The sequence below is a fragment of the Colias croceus genome, chromosome 18 (assembly GCF_905220415.1).
Source record: "Colias croceus chromosome 18, ilColCroc2.1".
Taxonomy (NCBI): Eukaryota; Metazoa; Arthropoda; class Insecta; order Lepidoptera; family Pieridae; genus Colias; species Colias croceus.
This window is the reverse complement of record NC_059554.1, coordinates 4,168,360-4,187,283: the sequence shown is the minus strand read 5'-3', so window position 1 is coordinate 4,187,283 and position 18,924 is coordinate 4,168,360. Positions and strand designations below refer to the sequence as shown.

Below are 18,924 nucleotides of genomic sequence, written 5' to 3'. Positions count from 1 at the left end.
TGGGTTCATTTCTACTTGATAAAACCCACTTGCTAAATCTAACGTTGTGAAGTATTGACAGTTACCCAATTTATGTAAGACATCTGTAATATTAGGAATCGGATATTTGTCATCCAAAGTTTTCTCATTTAACTTTCTAAAATCAACAACTAAACGCCATTTAACTTTGCCGGATGCATCTGCCTTTTTAGGTACCACCCAAATAGGAGAGCTCCATGCTGAATCTGATGGTCTAATAATACCCTGTTCTAACATCTTACTTATCTGATTCTGTACTTCCTGTCTATGAATAAATGGATAGCGATAACTTTTCGTATAAACCGGTATTTCATCCTTAGTTCTAATAGAATGCTTAATTTTATTCGTAAATGTTAAGGTTTCTCCTTCTATATAAAATACATCCGCATACTGTGAACATAATGACTCTAAATTTAAACGTTCCTCATTATTTAAGTGATCAGTACGCAAGCGAGATAATACCTGTTTCACACGGTCGGACGAACGTTTGGTGCGCGTGCACTCGTTATTATAAACCTCGGCACATACTGGTCGATCCATTGAAAAAATTACGTCATTACGGGTTGGATTAGAAATTTCCACGATAGCGCGATTGCTTTTCGCCTTCGTTAAACATTCAGAAATATGACAATTACATATAATTTGTTCCGGTATAATAGCGTCTCCATTCTCAACATCTATAGGTAATCTAACTAATTTACTACTTCCTGCGGGTATGACGTCCTCATAAAGATTAGCGTTCCGTGAGTCATATACTAATAACCGATTCGTAGCATTGCAAGTATTTAAAGTTTTAGTTTTATAATTAATTGATGCTTCCCATTTATCTAACAAATCTGAACCTATTAAGCCGTCGAAATAATTGTGAAATTTATAAACGAAAAATGTAATATCGTCAGGGTCATTAAATTCAGGAAAACTAGGTAATGTTATAGAATAATTACTACGAGTTACAGCATGAACATTACTTACTTCAAAGGGGTCATAATTAAGAGTAACGTCAGGAAAATATCTCTGTACTGCATCAGGGCTAAGAAAAGATTGGTTAGCTCCAGTATCAATTAACAATTTAAGTGGAGGATTATGAATTTGAATATAAGGAAGCTGACGTTGCGTGTGTAGATTTAATTCTATTTTGGTTTTTCTAATTTTGGTGGATTCTGAAAATCCTGATCGTGTTCTGAACGTACGTCACACGTTTCATCAGAATTTTCAGGTGCGTCTGTCTGTTCGTAATGTACATAAGGTTCATATTCCGTACAGTAATATTCATTATTATAATAGTTATCCTCATAAGGATATAAATCGGTACAGTAATATTCTTCGTTATCTATATATTCATTATGATTCATCTCCCTAGTCTTAAAGTAATTACTCGGGGGTGGATTACCAAATTTTGACCAATCATGAGCGCGTGCAAAAGGTGTTGGTGGTAAAGTCTTTGTAACGTAATGGCTAACGCCACTCATAGGATGCGGTTTCGGTTGCGCGGGATGTTTAGGCTGTAATCTGAACGTATTGCTCTGCGGGTTATAGTTAGGGGGTGCAGCGCGGAAAATTTGCATAGTACGAGTAGGACGTGCTGGTCCCTGTGGTTGATTAAAATTTCGATTAAAATTTGGTGGCTTAAATTGCGGTCTGAACGAATGTAAAGGCTGTAGTTTAGAAGAGATAGGTTCACTAAAATCATTATGTCTATAAAACGGTTCATTCGAGTACGGCATTCTAAAGGGTACGTGGGGTTTCCTATCAAAAGTTTCATTACGTTGTTGAAGGTATAAAGTGCTTTGTTCTTCATTCACGTATTCTAATGCTTTTTCAATGGTTGCGGGGCGCATGCAACGTATACGTGAGCCTAACGGATCTCGTAGGCCACGTAGGAAAGCCTGTAGTGTTAATTTTTGATACAGGTCCCTTTTTGCCTCACGAGTAGTAACGACTGTTTCATGTAATGCTATATACGTCATTATAGTACTAAAAAGATGTTGACATTTTTCGTAAAACTCTTGAGGAGAGCTACGACCTTGCGTTAATAAGGCTAAATCGTTATAAAGGGCGGTCTCATCTCTATGGTCAGAAAAGTTATTAACTAATACGCTTTTGATACCGTGCCAAGTAGTAGGTATACCGTTTGCATTAATAACTCGGGCTGCAGGCCCAGTGATTTTATTTAAAATACCATTACATAACGCGGCAGTTTTTAAAGTATTTCCGGGATCTTTTTCTATAAATTCCTCAGCCAATTGGTCACTTAAATGTATAAATCTTGTTAAAACGTTAACATTACCATCGAATTCTGGCAAAAGCCTAAGTGCATTAAAAATTTTATCTAAATCTGACATTTTAGATATCTGTATTTCCTATACTTATAATATAAAATATATTAAATTTAATTAAATTTATTAACTTCGTTAAACTAATATAAAAAAAATAATAATCTTTACCTAATTAATATATCTGAATTATGAAATGAATTAATTCGCAAAATTTGAAAATTAATTAATTCGTAATTAATTAATATTTAAACTTATTAATCTTTTATCAACCTAATATCTATATTTGAATTTTACAATTTGATTTTGTAAAATTCGAAAATTAATTCGCGATGAATTAATATTTTAAACCTACGCGCTACAGTTCCTCGGTTCCCGTGAATGGGTAATCTAGGAAAACTTACAAATCTAGGAATGGCAAGTCACTAAGAGAATTAGTGTACTTACAGGATTTTCATTTCGGCCTTTCTTGCAGTATCAATGTTCGGATACCCTTCGCGTTGCGGCGGCCAATAGATGTAGGTTCTTGGTCCCCGTCGTCGTCCCTCCGATGGAATGGCAATTCTCGATGCTTGTAGTTTCGCGTTCCGAGAGACGGCTCTCGAGGATCATCCTACCGGCTGCGCCAATTATATCGACCGGCCCGCGAAGGCGCAAAAAAAAACCGAAATTTACTTTAAATTATTTATTGTAAAAAAAATTACATAATAAATTACTCCTAACTTAACCTACGTCCCTCCCGTTCGATGTTAGAACTAAGAGTGCTCGTCCTCCTCGGCGGGGTAGCTGCAGCGTCGCGGTGGCGATGATTGCCGCAACACTCTCTGGAAGCGCAGGTGTGCGCGATGTCGCAATTCCTAACAGGTGCAGCTTCTTGGGTGGCCCCATGCATCCTCTAATCTTATATGTAGGTACATAACATGTTGATAAACCTTTTTTTAATAAATAAAAATAGGTAAATAAATAAATATTACTTAATATAACCTACCGTTTTACTTTGCGTAGTCGGGTAAAAGTATAAATATTTAGGTACTACACCACGGTAATCTTTCCTAGTATATATTGTATATTCATAGTTAAAAAATCCAGTTACATTTTTTTAACACTCATCGATAGTGTCACGTCTGTGCTGTTAGTCTATGAAAAATGGCGCGAAACGCAGAACGCGTGGTGATTTTTCGCAAAATGATAACAATATTAGTAAAATGCATGACTTACTCATAATAAGGAAACTTACTGGTGAAAAGTCACTCTTCGGGATTTGTTTGTATTATGGGAACTGTTAAAACAATATCTTAGCACACACGAAGGCATTTTGAACAGAGCAATAAGTAATAACACGACGCGTTGACGCGGCAAGCGGGGAGCACAGTCCGGCACAGACTAAAGAGACTTGTGATTCTTGCCTCTAGCTCGTGTTATGGCTGGTTCACACTTTGATTAGTGCGAGTGCAAGTGATTAGTGCAGGTGTTTAGTAACTACGTGTGGACAGCGACTGTTTAGTGCAAGTGTTTAGTAGGCTGTGTAGTAAAGTGAATAGAAGCGTGTTCTATTTTTTTGCGAGTGGACTGCGAGTAGCCACGTCCCGCGCGCCCTCCCTCCCCTCACTCGCAGCGTGCCTGCCACTAAACACGTCTGGACAGGAGTGTTTAGTGTTTAGTGTTTAGCGTAGTGTGTAGCGTCGCACGCGGCACGCTTGTTGTTGTACAAAATGGCATTCGCACTAATCACCTGCACTCGCAGTGAATTGGACACTACTCGCACTACACACCTGCACTCGCACTAATCACCTGCACTCGCACTAATCAAAGTGTGAACCAGCCTTTAAAGAGAGTGTAGACTGTAGTAGCGATCGCCTCTCTAGTACGTAGTACATATAAATCTCGATGCTCTTAACCCAACTCATTTTATTCTAAGCATTTTATTTGTCTCTGTTCTATTGTGGTTCTATTGATGTTATTGAGGGCCGTGATTGAGGGACTTGGCAAAATATGTCAAAGTCAAACAAACATCAAAAAGTGACGAATTGTAGACTGTAGAACAAAGAGTATAATGTATAATAGGGCATAGAGAGCCCTCTTGAAGCATATGAAGGCCAACCTATTTGACTTTGACTGGCGACAATGAGCCCTCTGGATTTTGGGGTTAGAACTAATTCCATATACCTACATACATATATACGTTAATATACATAGGTAGTAGGTATATTTTTTTTATCACTACTCTTCTATAAATAACGACGCAATTTAATTTGAATAATCATTTCAGGCAAAAATAATGTGCCTGGAATAAATGCTCACATATTATATTTGCGTCGTTATTGAAATAGGAGAGCGATATTGTTTCAGAGAATACCTACAACTGATTTATTATCATTTATTTTCAACATTTTAGAAATAAGACTAAGATCTAAATGATTACAAAATGGATGGTTTTTAAAGATTTAGGTGATTTAAAAAAAAACTTTTCAGTTGTAATAATTACAAGATAATTAGCTTATATAATTAGTATTTATATTAGTTTCATTATATGAATATAAATACGGAGTCTTTAAAAATGAGATATTTGGAAGTGCTAAATAGGTATAATTCAGTCAAATTTCTTAAAACAAATTGAAGTACTTACTAAGGATAATGAAGAAAACGACAATAAAAGAAATTAGTTCTTTATTTTTTAAATGCTTTCACAGATTGTAATATTACATATTTTTAAGTACTTATCTAAAACAAAACTGTCCGTGCACATAATTTTCAGTAAAACGTTTTGAAAGCCTGAACGTAGGGCTCGATTCAACGCACTTTCACCACACTTTCACGAGAACTATAAACTTCACACGATTATCAACAAAATGAACTAATTAAGTAATTTTAACGTAAATAAACTTCACCGTTCACGTATAGTCGCCGCCATTTTATGACAGAATTATCAAATACAAATTACAAAAAAAAAGTTAGTCAATGTTACCAATTAATAAATCATATTTAACACTTTTCATGTAAATTAAATAAGACGTTTTCAGTATTTTATTTAGTTAGACGCACTATTTTTTTATGTAAAATATTTTCCTGAATAATTATAGTTCTAGATAAGATAGGTACTGAATTAAAAATCTGAGATTATTGTTCTAATTCATTTAAACTTTGAATAAAGAAAGGTTTTCATTTGCCTTATTTTACTGCATTGATTTCATATAGGACAACACTGAGAAGCTTTCAGAAGATGTTGCAAGTTTATTAATTTGATACCATATGAAGCGATTGAAATCGCAAAATTATTTATTGGAATTTGAAAAAAAGTAAGACATGCATTCGATCTATTAAAATAAAACAATGTTTAAAGAATAATTTCCATTTATTTAAATATCTTTATTCACTTTGCAAAAACTTCGGAAAGTGCGATGCCATCTTTTGGGGATTTAATATAAACTTATTTAAATAAGTTTTTACTCGCCAAAGTATAGATCGCGTGGCTTTCTTTAATAAATGTCAGTTTGTTCTAAGTGTCCCCCCCCTGCTGTAGAATATTGAATTCATTCCGGACCGGACCTGTAATACTTGCTCTGTGATTCCGGACACTAATATTTTTTTTTAATGCTGAGAGAATGGTGTTTTTATTTGTGTTTTAAACATTATATGTTTGACAAAAATATGTATATTCTACATATTGGTAAAACCTGAGTATCTGCAGCGTGAGCAAAGGAAAGATGAACGGATCAAGTAGCATTGTTTCGCAAAATTCTCTGCTCATGTCTGCCAGTAATAATGGAACACAAGGAACAACGACATTGACGGTATCAAATGTTGATGGAGCTGCTACATCAAGAGACAATGCACGTGAAAACCCGGAGGATTTTTACGACCTCAAGGGAAAAGTTGAGTCTCGTTTATTATCTATGTGGAATAACATGAAATTTGGATGGACTGTTAAACTAAAAACAAATTTTTCAAAAGAATCACCTGTTTGGCTCTTAGGACGATGCTATCATCGAAAACTCAGTCCAAGTGGTTCATTAGAATCATCTACAGAAATTGGTACTGAGGCTACAGCCAATGAACCTGTGGAACAAATATATGGAGAAGGTATAGAAGGCTTTAAATCGGATTTCATTAGCAGACTATGGATGACATACAGGAGAGAATTCCCTACAATGTCTGGCTCCTCATTTACCACTGATTGTGGTTGGGGATGTATGTTAAGGAGTGGGCAAATGATGTTGGCTCAAGCATTAGTTTGTCATTTTCTAGGGCGTTCATGGAGATGGACACCTGAAAGACCAATACAAAATGCTCGAGAATTCCAAGAAGATTGTCTTCACCGCATGATTATTAAGTGGTTTGGAGACAAATCCTCTGTGAACAGCCCTCTTTCGATCCATCAGATGGTAAGGTTAGGAGAGGCATTAGGGAAAAAACCTGGAGATTGGTATGGACCAGCATCAGTTGCCCATTGTTTAAAAGCTGTGATGATTGCTGCTTCAAAAGAGAATTATGAATTTGATAAGTTAGATGTTTATGTTGCTCAAGATTCAACTGTATACATTCAAGATGTTTATTCTTTATGTAAATTACCAAATGGCTCTTGGAAATCCCTTATTCTGTTAGTACCTGTGAAGTTGGGCTCTGAGAAGTTTAATCCTATATATGGACCTTGTTTAACATCATTGCTGACATTGGATTTCTGTATAGGAGTAATTGGTGGCAGGCCAAAACATTCCCTTTATTTTGTTGGTTACCAGGATGACAGATTAATTCATTTAGATCCACATTACTGTCAAGAAATGGTTGATGTATGGCAACCAAACTTTTCACTCCAAAGCTTTCACTGCCGATCTCCAAGAAAAATGCCTATTATTAAGATGGATCCATCTTGTTGTATAGGTTTCTATCTAGCTACACACAACGATTTTGAAACTTTTGTGAATATTATAGGGTCATTTTTAACTCCTCAGGGAGTGTCATCAAATCATGAATACCCTATATTCACACTCCATAATGGTTCCCGTAGTAGTGTAATGAACCCTCCAAATATCCGATATTCTATATTTGAAACAGATCGAAACTGGGTTGCTCCCATACAAGATAGTGATACAGATCTAGAATCTGAAGAGTTTGTCCTAGTTTAATGGAATCATATTAATGTGTTGTATTGATTTTGCAGAGCAACGTGAAATTGCTTAAAAATTTAGTGAAAGATAATATATTGTAGAAAATTATAGTATATGTTTGAATGAGAGTAATTTAAGGGGCTTAATTATTGATCTAAACTAATTTATATGAACAATATAATATAATGATTACACTGAAATGGTTCCTTATTATTGTTTTTGCCTGTAAGATAGTTGATGTTGCATGTATGAGGAGACAAAGTTATCTTTATTTAATAATTAACATTGATAGGTTGTGCCAGGTAAAAGGTTAAAAATACTGATAGCAAATATAGATATATTTCTCGCCTATTAGCATCATTAAAGTACCTATCTATATTTATAAAAAGTTGCCATTTGATATTTTGTATAAACTCCTATAATGTTTTTGTATGTCTTATAATTAATATGGCTATTTGCCGTAGAAACTAAAAACATAGGTATGTATGTACCGCGCGTTCCCACAATATTACTTTACTCTCGCGCGCATGTCACCGCAAAATCGTGAAGATTTGAATCTAACGGTTTTTACAATCTTACGGTGTCATATACATAAAGTGTAATAAATTAACGTAAGGCATAATATGTTAAGACGTGGTTAAGACTATGAATTACCTAATTACTAATACGTACTACTTAAAATTATCCAAAACAATATTAAAGTCCGGATGTTTAATATTCAAGGCTATAGGTACATACCTAAGTAATACTTATTTTAATAAAGAAATTAATCCACAAATTGACTCATGAGTTCAATTTGCGGATATAAGTTTCCGATGTCACGACCATTACAAGGAAAACCGGAAAAATTACTTGTGGTTGTGGAATTTTGCAATGATTATGTATGTACCTATTAGAATTTCTAAGGCTACTCACTACTCAGTCTAGTTGGCCTTTTCTTAATTACCTATTACAGGTTCCTAATACAGAAAAACTTTATTGTACATAATTTTCATACACAGAATGATCCTACTAATATTATAAATGCGAAAGTTTGTATGGATGTATGTTACTCTTTCACGAAAAAACTACTGAACCGATTACTTACAATGAAATTTAGCACACATATAGAGGGTAACTTGGATTAACACATAGGATAGTTTTTATCCCGGAAATCCCACGGGAACGGCAACTATGCGGGTTTTCCTTTGCAAACGCGGGCGAAGCCGCGGGCGGAAATCTAGTTATTTTTATATATCAAATCCCCCTGCCTTTAATTTATTATGTGCAGTGAGAGGAAGGAATAAGGAGAGGAATTGTAAATAAATGAAAAATATGGATACTTAGTTACGATGTTTACATTACTCTTGGCGTAAACATAGCAATTTTTTTTGTATCGGGGAATTTAGCTGTCGCAATGTTAATCAACCATTCAATTGCATGTGTAAGTACACCATTTGTATGTGATAGCTGTGCTAGCCGCCCGTTAGCATTAAACAAAATATCATCTATACTAATATTATAAAGCTGAAGCTGATTGGTCTGCTACAGGAGCCGAGCACTGCGGGTAAAACCGCGGAGCACAGCTAGTTGCTAATATTATCGTAAAGTATACAGTGTGGTTTTTTTTGTTCCTCTTACTGGAGAACCACTGAATGGATTTTGATAATACATGGTAGTAGTTACTTGACAGTCAGAACTTATGAATCAGAATATCACTTATGTAATAGAAATAAGTGCTTTTGCCCGCGCGTACGTACGCGCGGCACAACTAGTACTTACCTACCAATATGATTCAGGTAAGTAGTAATTTTAAAATCGTCAATAAAACTACTTAAATATGGATAAAATTAATATTTTTCTAATAAATAGTATTACTTATTTACACAAGTTAGAACAATAGTTGGCGATTGTACATTAATAACTCAGCCCCGGAATCACAGACACAATAGAAAATCTATTGTGTCGTGGACCAATCGGGCCGCTGCGCTGGGGGCTCAATGGGTCAAACAGCATATCTGTCTGTTAATTTTAAAAAAACATCAAAATGTTTTCTTGGATCATTATAATATAAAAAACATGCCTAATATATAAATCACGAACTCCAGTGGATCTTTATATTTACTTACATATTATATTATGCTAATTGCAACATAAAGTAAATTTATTTTATACAAATGCAAAAACATTTACATTACAACTTACAAGGTCATATTGAAATACCTACATCTGTCGAATGTATTATGTATGCACATATTTATTTGATGAATTTTGAACTAAAGCTGCCAGTAGATCCAAGTAGATTATAGAAAAGATCTCTTCTCTCTGTTTTATAGAAAAATCTCTTTTAATTTGTAGATGTATGCTGAACGATGTATACAAATGCCAATACCAATCGCCAAATACTGTGCAAGATTTGACACGCAATTATTTTTCATCACCTTTCACTGGAGGGGGATGTCTTATAAAATAGTGTATTGCATTATATACAAGGTGTGGTCCAATGTTGTGCAAAGGATGAACTCTGTTCAGTTCATTGGTCGGTGACCCTATGACGAAAGCATCTCCTGCTCCTGTGCCATGCTGGGCCACTGACAATCCACTCAGTGTGTAGCATGTGTGGTATATATCTCGAGGTCTGGAATAATAGAAACAAAATTAAATTAACAAAACATATCAACTTTACATAATGCAGGTAAGGGGCCATCCATAAAGTACGTCACATGTAAAGGGGGGGGAGGGGGTCGACAAAGTGTGACATGGTGTGACAAGGGGAGAGAGGGGTCCTATGTTTCGTGACAAAAGAAATATAAATTAAACTAAAAAATAAGTCCAACTCTATCTTAAGGGCAATACGGTTTAAGTTGACAATTTATATTTATTCATTAGTTTATTTTTTGTTATTGTTTCAAATATTTGATATCCTAAAAAAGTACTTAATTTAAATAGAAATAAGACTAATTTCGGAACTGCTGTTTTAATTTAATAATTTTTCGATGTTAAATTGCAAAACATGTGACGTCACACTAGGGAGGGGGGGGGTCTCAGAAATGTGACCACCTGTGACAAGGACGGGGGGGGGGGACTCAAAAACTCATGAAATTAGTGTGACGTACTTTATGGATGGCCCCTAATAATAATATGTAGATTGTAGGTGTTAAAATATAATTTGCTTAGGTACATTAAAGACATGTTAAGAGATTTTGCAGCAATTTCATGAATTATAAAAAACTTAATTCATGTTTTAAATGGAAATTAAGGACTTATTATTATTTAGTTTACGTAAAATAACGGAAAAATTACTTACTTTCCTGGCTTATCCACAAGCCCCCCTTCTGGTGCTTCACAGCAAACTATTATGTATTCTTGTAAGGCACCTTGGTTAAATAAAACTGTTTCTATTAATTGTTTGTTTTCTGAAAAAAAAAAATCAATTGAGTATACACAAACAAGGTAGGTTTAAATATATTGTTACTGCATTATAAATAATTTAAAAATATTTTTACCTTGTGACAAAATAGCACTGATTATAGGTAATATTGCCCCCTGCCAAAAAGAATAACATCCATCAACTAATTTATTTGTTCTTCCTTGGAAACCGCCCTCTAAACGCATTTGACGGTTTACACTCCATCTCAGCAATGCATCTACATCACATAATTGTGTTCTATTCAGTAAAGCTAAGCAGGCGATTCCACAAAACGCATAACCACCATGTGCTTCCATACCGGGACAACCCGCAAAACCACCTTCATATGTTTGACAGCTGACAACCCATTCTGCAGTTTTGTCAAATAAAGCATCTGTATATATGTTTGTGAGTTTAGCTACACTAGCTGCACAATAGGCACCTCTAATGTCCTGTTCTCCGCCTTTATGAAGTGCAAAGGAACCATCCACATCCCTGAGAGTCCATAGGAACTTTTGTAATTTGCTCCTGTCTATTGAATTGTATGCTTCATCTGTCCCAATTATACTTAATGCATTTACGGCTGCATAAGTTGTGCCCAAATGTGGGTGTTGCAAGGGACCACCACCATACCCGCCCTCTTTGTGTTGGCATTGTTTGAGGAAGTTCACAATATCAGAAAGGGTTTCAGCTTGAGGCATATCATTTAATAAGTATAGAGCATGCAAAATCCAGTAAATAAGCCATGGCCGACTTGCATCCAAACATGTATAATTTTTTGGCAAAGTCATTAGCCATGAATTTAAAACTCTGCTATGTACCTTTTTCCTGAGTTTCGGTAAGTTTGGATCAATTGATGCATCACGCTCAAACAGCTTATAAATTCTGGAGATAACTTTTTCAACCTGTACCTGAAAGCATTAAAATATTATGCTCACCTTGCCCTTTTAAATTGTAACTTTTAAATAACCTCATAGATACTGTTATAGCTTTATTGATATAAGTGAAAGATTTTATTACGGTTCGTAAGGGCAGAAAGATTAAAATTTTAAGGGGATAACATAGTTCTTAAATAAGTACCTGTTCTGTAGATGTTTCACTTTCAACATGTTCATCGTTGAATACCTCTTTTACAATATCACTAAAAAATCGTATTTGATTTTCCATAGTTTAAAAGCTGTATTGAAATTATAACCGAGATAATATTAGTTCAATTGTATACATAAATCTGAATGATTGCCAATTGGAACGGCTAAATTTATTTACTAGCTGTAAACAATAAACTTCTAGATGAAGATCTTAAAGGCAGTGGTAACCTAAGCCTTTGTATACAAAGCTTACAAACAAAATAATCGTGGTCATATGTGTTATTTAAATGTTGTTTTGGTATGAACTCAATAATTAACAATGCTTGAATTTAAAGGACTAAATCTACTATTTGTTAAAAAAACAAATAATTACAATTTTAACAAAATTTATTTGAAAACTGAAACATAGAATATATATACCTATAAATAGTATTTGAATGTTTGAAAATATGGAATAGCGAATTACGAATATGACAGTCGGCATTGTGTGACAGTCAGTGACAATAATTGACAACTGAGTACTGTTAACTGACAGGATCTATCATTGACATGAAAATCGACAGATTGGGGACAGATTTAATATGAAACAGCTTTGAATATTAAAATATGCGATTGTCGTATTTTAATTAATTATCCGAATGCAGTTTTCAATTTCACGCCATTGATTGTTTGCCATGTGGTTTACCCAAGAAGCTTATATCTAATACACTGGAGATTTCAGTATGAACATTAACTTGTAACAAGAAAATTTGACCTTGAATGACGCCTGTATGTTTTTTTATCCCATTCACACCTAATTTGGTCACTCCCACAGAAAGAGATAAAAAAACATACTGGCGTCATTCAAGGTCATATTTTCTTGTTACAAGTTAATGTTCGAATACTGAAATCTCCAGTGTATTAGTAATTATAAGCTTCTTGGGTTTGCCACATATGTATTGACAATAGAGCGTGTGTGCGATTATTCTAATGGCTGCCATTCAAAATCGCGTTCGCCCGCCAGATAAGCCGCTTGCAACGCTGCTGGTGACAAATCCCCATAAAAATTTGCTTGCGAATGTGTTGGTTCTCTGAATTCGGTGCGCGACTCATAGCTCAGCGCGACACTTGCTGTCTGGCGTCTGTCTGGAGACGCGAGTTTCAGCTTTGGCTTGTGCAGTGTGTGAGTGTGTACAATAATTTTCACCATGGACCAATATACTCTAGAGTATATTGGGTCCATGTTTTCACAGAGCAAGTAATATTTATAGTAATATTTACAGCTACATGCTCGCCATGTGAGAAAATATTTGACAAATGACAATCAATGATTGGAAATGTCACTTGTCACTTGTCAGTTGCACATGGTAGATCCGAAATTGTCAATTCCACATGATAATAATAAAGGTATACCTTGATACCACACTAACAGTGTTTAATTAAATATAACTAATAATATTGAATAATTTTGTGTTATATTTATTTCTTCTTATATAATCCCATGAAAAGACTGAAGAATTAAAATACAAAATGGGTAAACACAAAAAGTTTTTAAACAAAAAACGTAAAGGATCTTTTAAATCCGTATCCAAGAAAAAGAAGAAGTCTGATCAAAAAGATAAAGAAATTGTAAATAAAAAGGCAATTTTCAACCGATATAAGGACAAACAAAAAGTTGCAGAAGAATTGATAAAAAGAAAACAGCTGGAAGATAAATTTAAAATGCAACAGGAAACGTTTTCAGAAAGTGAACCAGAAGATGATACTTATGAACAGTTAGTGTCGTGCTTTAAGCGGGATACAAATAACTTGGTAATAGAGAGTGAAGATGAAGATTCTATGAGCGACAATGAATCCTTAGAGAATGATAGAAAAATGAATAACTTGGAAGAAAGTAACATTTCAAATGATACGGATAATGATTTAAATGAAACTAGTGATGATGATGAGGATAGTGATGAAAAAATCATGGTAATTAATAAAGTGGTTTATCAACAGTTAAATAGTCATAAGTTTTCCTTTTTTACCACCAGCGATGGTCAGTAATTAAGCCCTTCAACTTCAATAAAAACCTGTGCTATTTGTAATGTTCAATTGATGACTAAATAAGCATGCAATTTCTTTTTTGTTTAATTGCACATCATCCACATTACAAATGCTCCATTTGATAAAAGGAAAATGTGGGAAAGCAGCAACTGAAGGTTTTATAGGGGCTATTGATACTAATTTTTTCTTTATTTTCCAGGTTGCTGATGAAATTGAATTGGAAAATGATGATAAAGCTGACAATGATCCTTTCACAAGGCATTTTGAATATGATTTGTCTGATGAATTATTGGTTTCATTATCAAATAACCCTCCAAATGAAAAACAATTCACTAAGATATGGCCTTCACTTGGTAAACTAGCGGTGGCCATACCACAACCATTAGAGTCACTAAATAAGAAACCCACATTAAAAGTTTCTATCCTTGAAGAAAAAATATATGCACCAATAGGTACTATGCCACACACATTCAATGAAGTTAACTTTGAACAATTGAATATTAAATCACAAATTAGGGGCAACATAGTAGCATCAAATAAGAAAAACCTTATTAAAAAGGATTTAGAATTAACTGAAGTCTTTACACCATTACAAAAAGAATTATTTGCTATAATGAATAATTATCAAGATTTGTTTTATACTGAAAGATCATTTTTGAATGCTGATGAGATTCGATATACCTATTGCTTACATGTGGCAAATCATATGTTAAAGACAAGAACTAAAATTCTTCACCACAATGCAAAATTGGCAAAGAAATCCGATGTAACTGATGAATACAGGGATCAAGGCTTAGTGAGACCAAAGGTGATTTTATTATATTCCTTTTATTACATTAATCCAGTAAAATTATATTATGTGCAATTAACCTTAACATGTAACGATGTTTATGTTTCAGGTGTTAATATTAGTTCCATTTAAGGACGCAGCTTATAGGGTTGTTAAAACTCTGATAGATATTGTGGTACCAAAAGAATCAGGACAAGTTGTAAACAAAAATAGATTTGAAGATGATTTTACTGGAGGAGAATTAATAATGCCTACAAAAAATCCTAAACCTGAAGATTATGAACTGCTATTTAGTGGCAACACAGATGACACTTTTAGACTGGGACTTACTCTTACAAAAAAAACATTAAAAGTAAGTTTTTAAACCATATTCCAAACATCATTTCAATGTTTTAAGTTTAGCACCACTTGAAAAGCTACCCTATAAAAAAATTACAAATACCATCAGGTTCTAAAAGTTTGGTCAGCAATCATTAATCATTTTAGGAATGAGGACTGTGATGCCTACTTGTTACCAATGTATTTCTTTGTAAAATTTTCAAAAGAAAGATACCTTATAAAATATATTATAAAAGTTTCATATTTCAGCTCTACACAGATTTTTATGGATCTGACATTTTAATAGCATCTCCATTGGGCTTGCGAATGATTGTGGGGGCTGAAGGCGAAGAAGAAAGAGACTATGATTTCTTGGCGTCTATAGAATTGCTTATATTAGACCAAGCAGATGTATTTCTCATGCAGAATTGGGATCACTTGCTGCATATTTTGGATCATTTCCATTTACAACCCAAAAAGACACATGGAACTGACTTTTCGAGGGTGCGCTCTTGGGCTGTCAATGGCTGGTCTAAATACTACAGGTTGCTATGATATTTTCATTTTATTACATTAATAGATAACTATCAATCTCCGGGTTATTGCGATTTGTGACGCACTTTGTAATATTATTGGTTGCAAGTTTATTTGGTAATATTTTGATAAAAAGCGGTAATTAAATATTAAACTGATGGGTAATTAAGCGAATATTTTAACCTAACACTCAATTGGCCTGAATTGCTCAACTAATAGATCGCGAATATTTTGCCTTCCCAGTTCCCTTATGTGCACGTTTAAAGCCTTAATGTGCAGCTTTACGGATGAATCGTCTCAATAATGTAGCTTTTTGTCAGTCTCGGTTGAAATCGTGGCTTCAACAGTACTATATTGTTTTTAATGGATTATCTTACTCTGATGTAGGGTATTTTTTATCGTTTATTATATTAGAAGTAAAAAGTATTCATTAGATACGTTGCCAATAATAATTATAAGAATGGTCTCATACAATATTTTTGATCATCTCTTATTTAATAATGTTTGTTTCTATGCGCACTACGACACGCTTAGATACGGCGTCGAGTGTGAAGTTACAAAATGTTTCAAGTTTGAATGTAGATGTGTGGAAGTGTGGAATGTAGATGCTTTATAACTAAATGAATTTTGATAAAATCTGGCACAAAAATAGTGAATAGTATAGAATAGCATGTAAGACCATACTTCTGTCAGTAGACCGTGAGTTGAAGCTAGGTAATATTTGACTGATTTGTAAATATTCATAATATGTTAGTAAATATAATTTAAGAATAGGTTAGTGGTTTAATTAGCCTTTAATATCAAATGTTGTTTGTAAAATCTTTTAAAATGTTTCATTTCAGGCAAACATTGCTATTTTCATCTATTTCGTTGCCTGAGATAAGGTCTGTGTTGAACAAAAAATGCCAAAATTACGCAGGAAGAGTTATTATTGCAAATCCAACCGACGTAGGCAGTATACAGCATGTAATTGTTCAGGTTCCACAGTTGTTTCACAGGTATGTTGGATTATATTTTTGTCTATTGTTATTTAAACTTATAAGTCCTACTGAGCATGCAGTAGTAACTAAAATTCTTGTGAGTTCATTATATTAAAAATAACATCTGTTGCTTATTCAAGAATGAATTTCGTTATAAATGTTTCCTGCTTATACATTCATGTCGATAACTGAAATGAAATATGCAGATATTTATTTGTTACTTCATAAGCTTGCTTGCCTGGCAGCTCACCAGAAGTAAATATTTATTTCATTCATTACTAAAATAACTTTTTCAGGTTCAATGCCACCAGTCCTTTGGCATCTGTGGATTTAAGATTTGAATATTTCATTAAGGAAATTCTCCCAAAACAGAGGGATACACTGATGAGTCATACATTAATTTATGTGCCGAGTTATTTCGACTTTGTGAGGTTACGTAATTATTTCAAGAAAGAGGACATTAGCTTTGTACAAATATGTGAATATTCAAAGGTAGGCAAGTATTTTAAAATAACTGGATTTGACTCTTCTTAAAATCTAAAATGATTAGTATATAGGTATTGTCTGGAGATTATAATTTTCTGTAGTAAATTTAATATTGAATTCGATTAGCTGTTTTTATGTTCAAACTTTCAAGGTATGATATACAGCAGGATAAGATCTATGTTTGATATAAGAAATATTATTCACCTACTTGCCATATATTAAATGATATAATTTATTCTCAAGACAAACAAGATTTCTTTATTTATACTTATAATAATTGTTCTATCTCGCTCTTGTATTTTTCAAGATGGCTGTTAGAATTCTTTAAATATGGCTGCTAGAGATCGCCATAGGTGATAAAACTGCCTTTTCTCATTAGAGTACTGTAAACAGTTAGAATCTCAATTGCCTATTAAAAGGTCATCAAATAGTATCCGATCGGCAGTGAATAAACATTCATTCATTGAAATTAACACCTTATTTCGTGGAAATAATGTTCAAAGTACATTTTATCGCAAATGAGAGAACTCTTCCTATACACGTGTCACGCGTCGGCAGTATTTTTTTCGGATAATTTTGAGCGGGATTGTGAGTCTAGTTTTTAGTGTACTTCAATACTACTTGTACGAATTTTCAACAGACAGAAAACAGAGGAGCTTTCTAAGTCGACGAGTATATATTTTCAATTTTGTTATAATATTGTATTATACAGCAAAACAAATATGTATAGTTTTCGAACAATACGAATTAAATTAAAGACATAAATTAAATACTTAGTCTAGGCGTGGACCATTTATATGAGATATAAATATTTTAAAAGAACAAATTAATTATTAAATATTTATTTATTACATTGCGTATTTTTGGATTGTGTTCAAATTCTCTCGCAGCAAGTCAGTATGTCATTATAAAAGTTCAATGACCCATTTACGTCGAGATATTTCATAATAAAAACATTCATTGATAATTTAAAATATTATGTATAAGTAAATGGAGTTTATTTTTAGGATGCAAAAATCGCTAGAGCTCGGGATATGTTCTTCCACACTGAGGCACACTTCCTGTTATATTCGGAACGTGTTCATTTCTTTAGAAGATTACGAATAAAAGGCATAAGACACATTATATTTTACCAGCCGCCTACATACCCGCATTTCTATTCGGAAATGTTGAATTTAATGCAGGTTTGTTGAAATATTTTACTAATTTTAACTGTTTTAATAAGACTTATGAAAATTAGAAATTATATGATCAAATTTATTTTCCATCTTACGATTAAGTAAAAAATAATATATGAGACAGAGTAAAGGATGATGTTAGGTACCCGGTTTTCTACAATTATTTATCTCATAGCAAGAATACCAGTTACTTTAATTGAGCGAATTTTAAAAAGTATTTTTTTTACAGGAAAGCAACCAAAACAAATTTGGCGGGAGCGACTGCAACATGACGGCGTCGGTTCTGTACTGCAAGTATGACATGCAGCGCGCCGCCGCTTTGCTCGGCGCGCAACGCGTGGCGCGCATGGCCGCATCCGATAAATCTGTACATATGTATGTTACTGGAGAAAAATAAAGCATTATATTTTAATTTTGTATTATTTTTTGCAATTTTGCTTTTTAGAATATAAATATGATTCGTGAAATAACGATCGAGATTCAAATCTCTACACACGTATCATTCATTGACTGTACAAATACTTCATAGTAATGTATATTTCGTTTTTAAGCTATTTAAATTCAATTAACTAGGGCCCTTCTTAAATGAGCGAAAAACGGTTAGGGTGTATGCAACAACATACCTACATACACTGAAACTGATTACTATTGAGAAGGAATAGGTACTACATATATTTACTAATCTTACTTCATAGAGGTTGGAAAAGAAACCTAATTAATTGATAATACTCATAAATCATC

General features: G+C 33.7%; 3 protein-coding genes across 5 annotated transcripts; 2 read left to right on the top strand and 1 right to left on the bottom strand.

Annotated features, from left to right (window-relative positions):
- Positions 1 to 5,821: 5,821 nt before the first annotated feature.
- LOC123699945 (cysteine protease ATG4D) lies at positions 5,822 to 7,596 on the top strand. Its single transcript, XM_045646996.1, has one exon. The coding sequence runs from the start codon at positions 5,996 to 5,998 to the stop codon at positions 7,412 to 7,414; it is 1,419 nt and encodes a 472-aa protein (XP_045502952.1). The 5' UTR covers positions 5,822 to 5,995; the 3' UTR covers positions 7,415 to 7,596.
- A 1,618-nt stretch (positions 7,597 to 9,214) lies between these two features.
- Positions 9,215 to 12,370, bottom strand: LOC123699801 (protein farnesyltransferase subunit beta). 3 transcript variants are annotated; one of them, XM_045646830.1, is made up of 5 exons: positions 12,293 to 12,370; positions 11,865 to 11,961; positions 10,882 to 11,695; positions 10,683 to 10,791; positions 9,215 to 10,013 (listed from the first exon to the last, which is right to left on the bottom strand). In XM_045646830.1, the coding sequence occupies exons 2-5, from the start codon at positions 11,949 to 11,951 to the stop codon at positions 9,803 to 9,805; spliced, it is 1,221 nt and encodes a 406-aa protein (XP_045502786.1). In that variant the 5' UTR covers positions 11,952 to 11,961; positions 12,293 to 12,370; the 3' UTR covers positions 9,215 to 9,802. The 3 variants fall into 3 exon arrangements, with proteins under 3 accessions (XP_045502786.1, XP_045502787.1, XP_045502785.1); XM_045646831.1 differs by having other exon boundaries at positions 12,339 to 12,355; XM_045646829.1 differs by having other exon boundaries at positions 11,865 to 12,349.
- An 838-nt stretch (positions 12,371 to 13,208) lies between these two features.
- On the top strand, positions 13,209 to 18,595 carry LOC123699808 (U3 small nucleolar RNA-associated protein 25 homolog). The gene is made up of 8 exons (XM_045646837.1): positions 13,209 to 13,822; positions 14,097 to 14,705; positions 14,797 to 15,039; positions 15,276 to 15,550; positions 16,382 to 16,537; positions 16,816 to 17,011; positions 18,013 to 18,189; positions 18,413 to 18,595. Exons 1-8 carry the CDS (start codon positions 13,382 to 13,384, stop codon positions 18,578 to 18,580), a joined length of 2,265 nt encoding a protein of 754 aa, XP_045502793.1. The 5' UTR covers positions 13,209 to 13,381; the 3' UTR covers positions 18,581 to 18,595.
- The last annotated feature ends 329 nt before the right edge of the window (positions 18,596 to 18,924 follow it).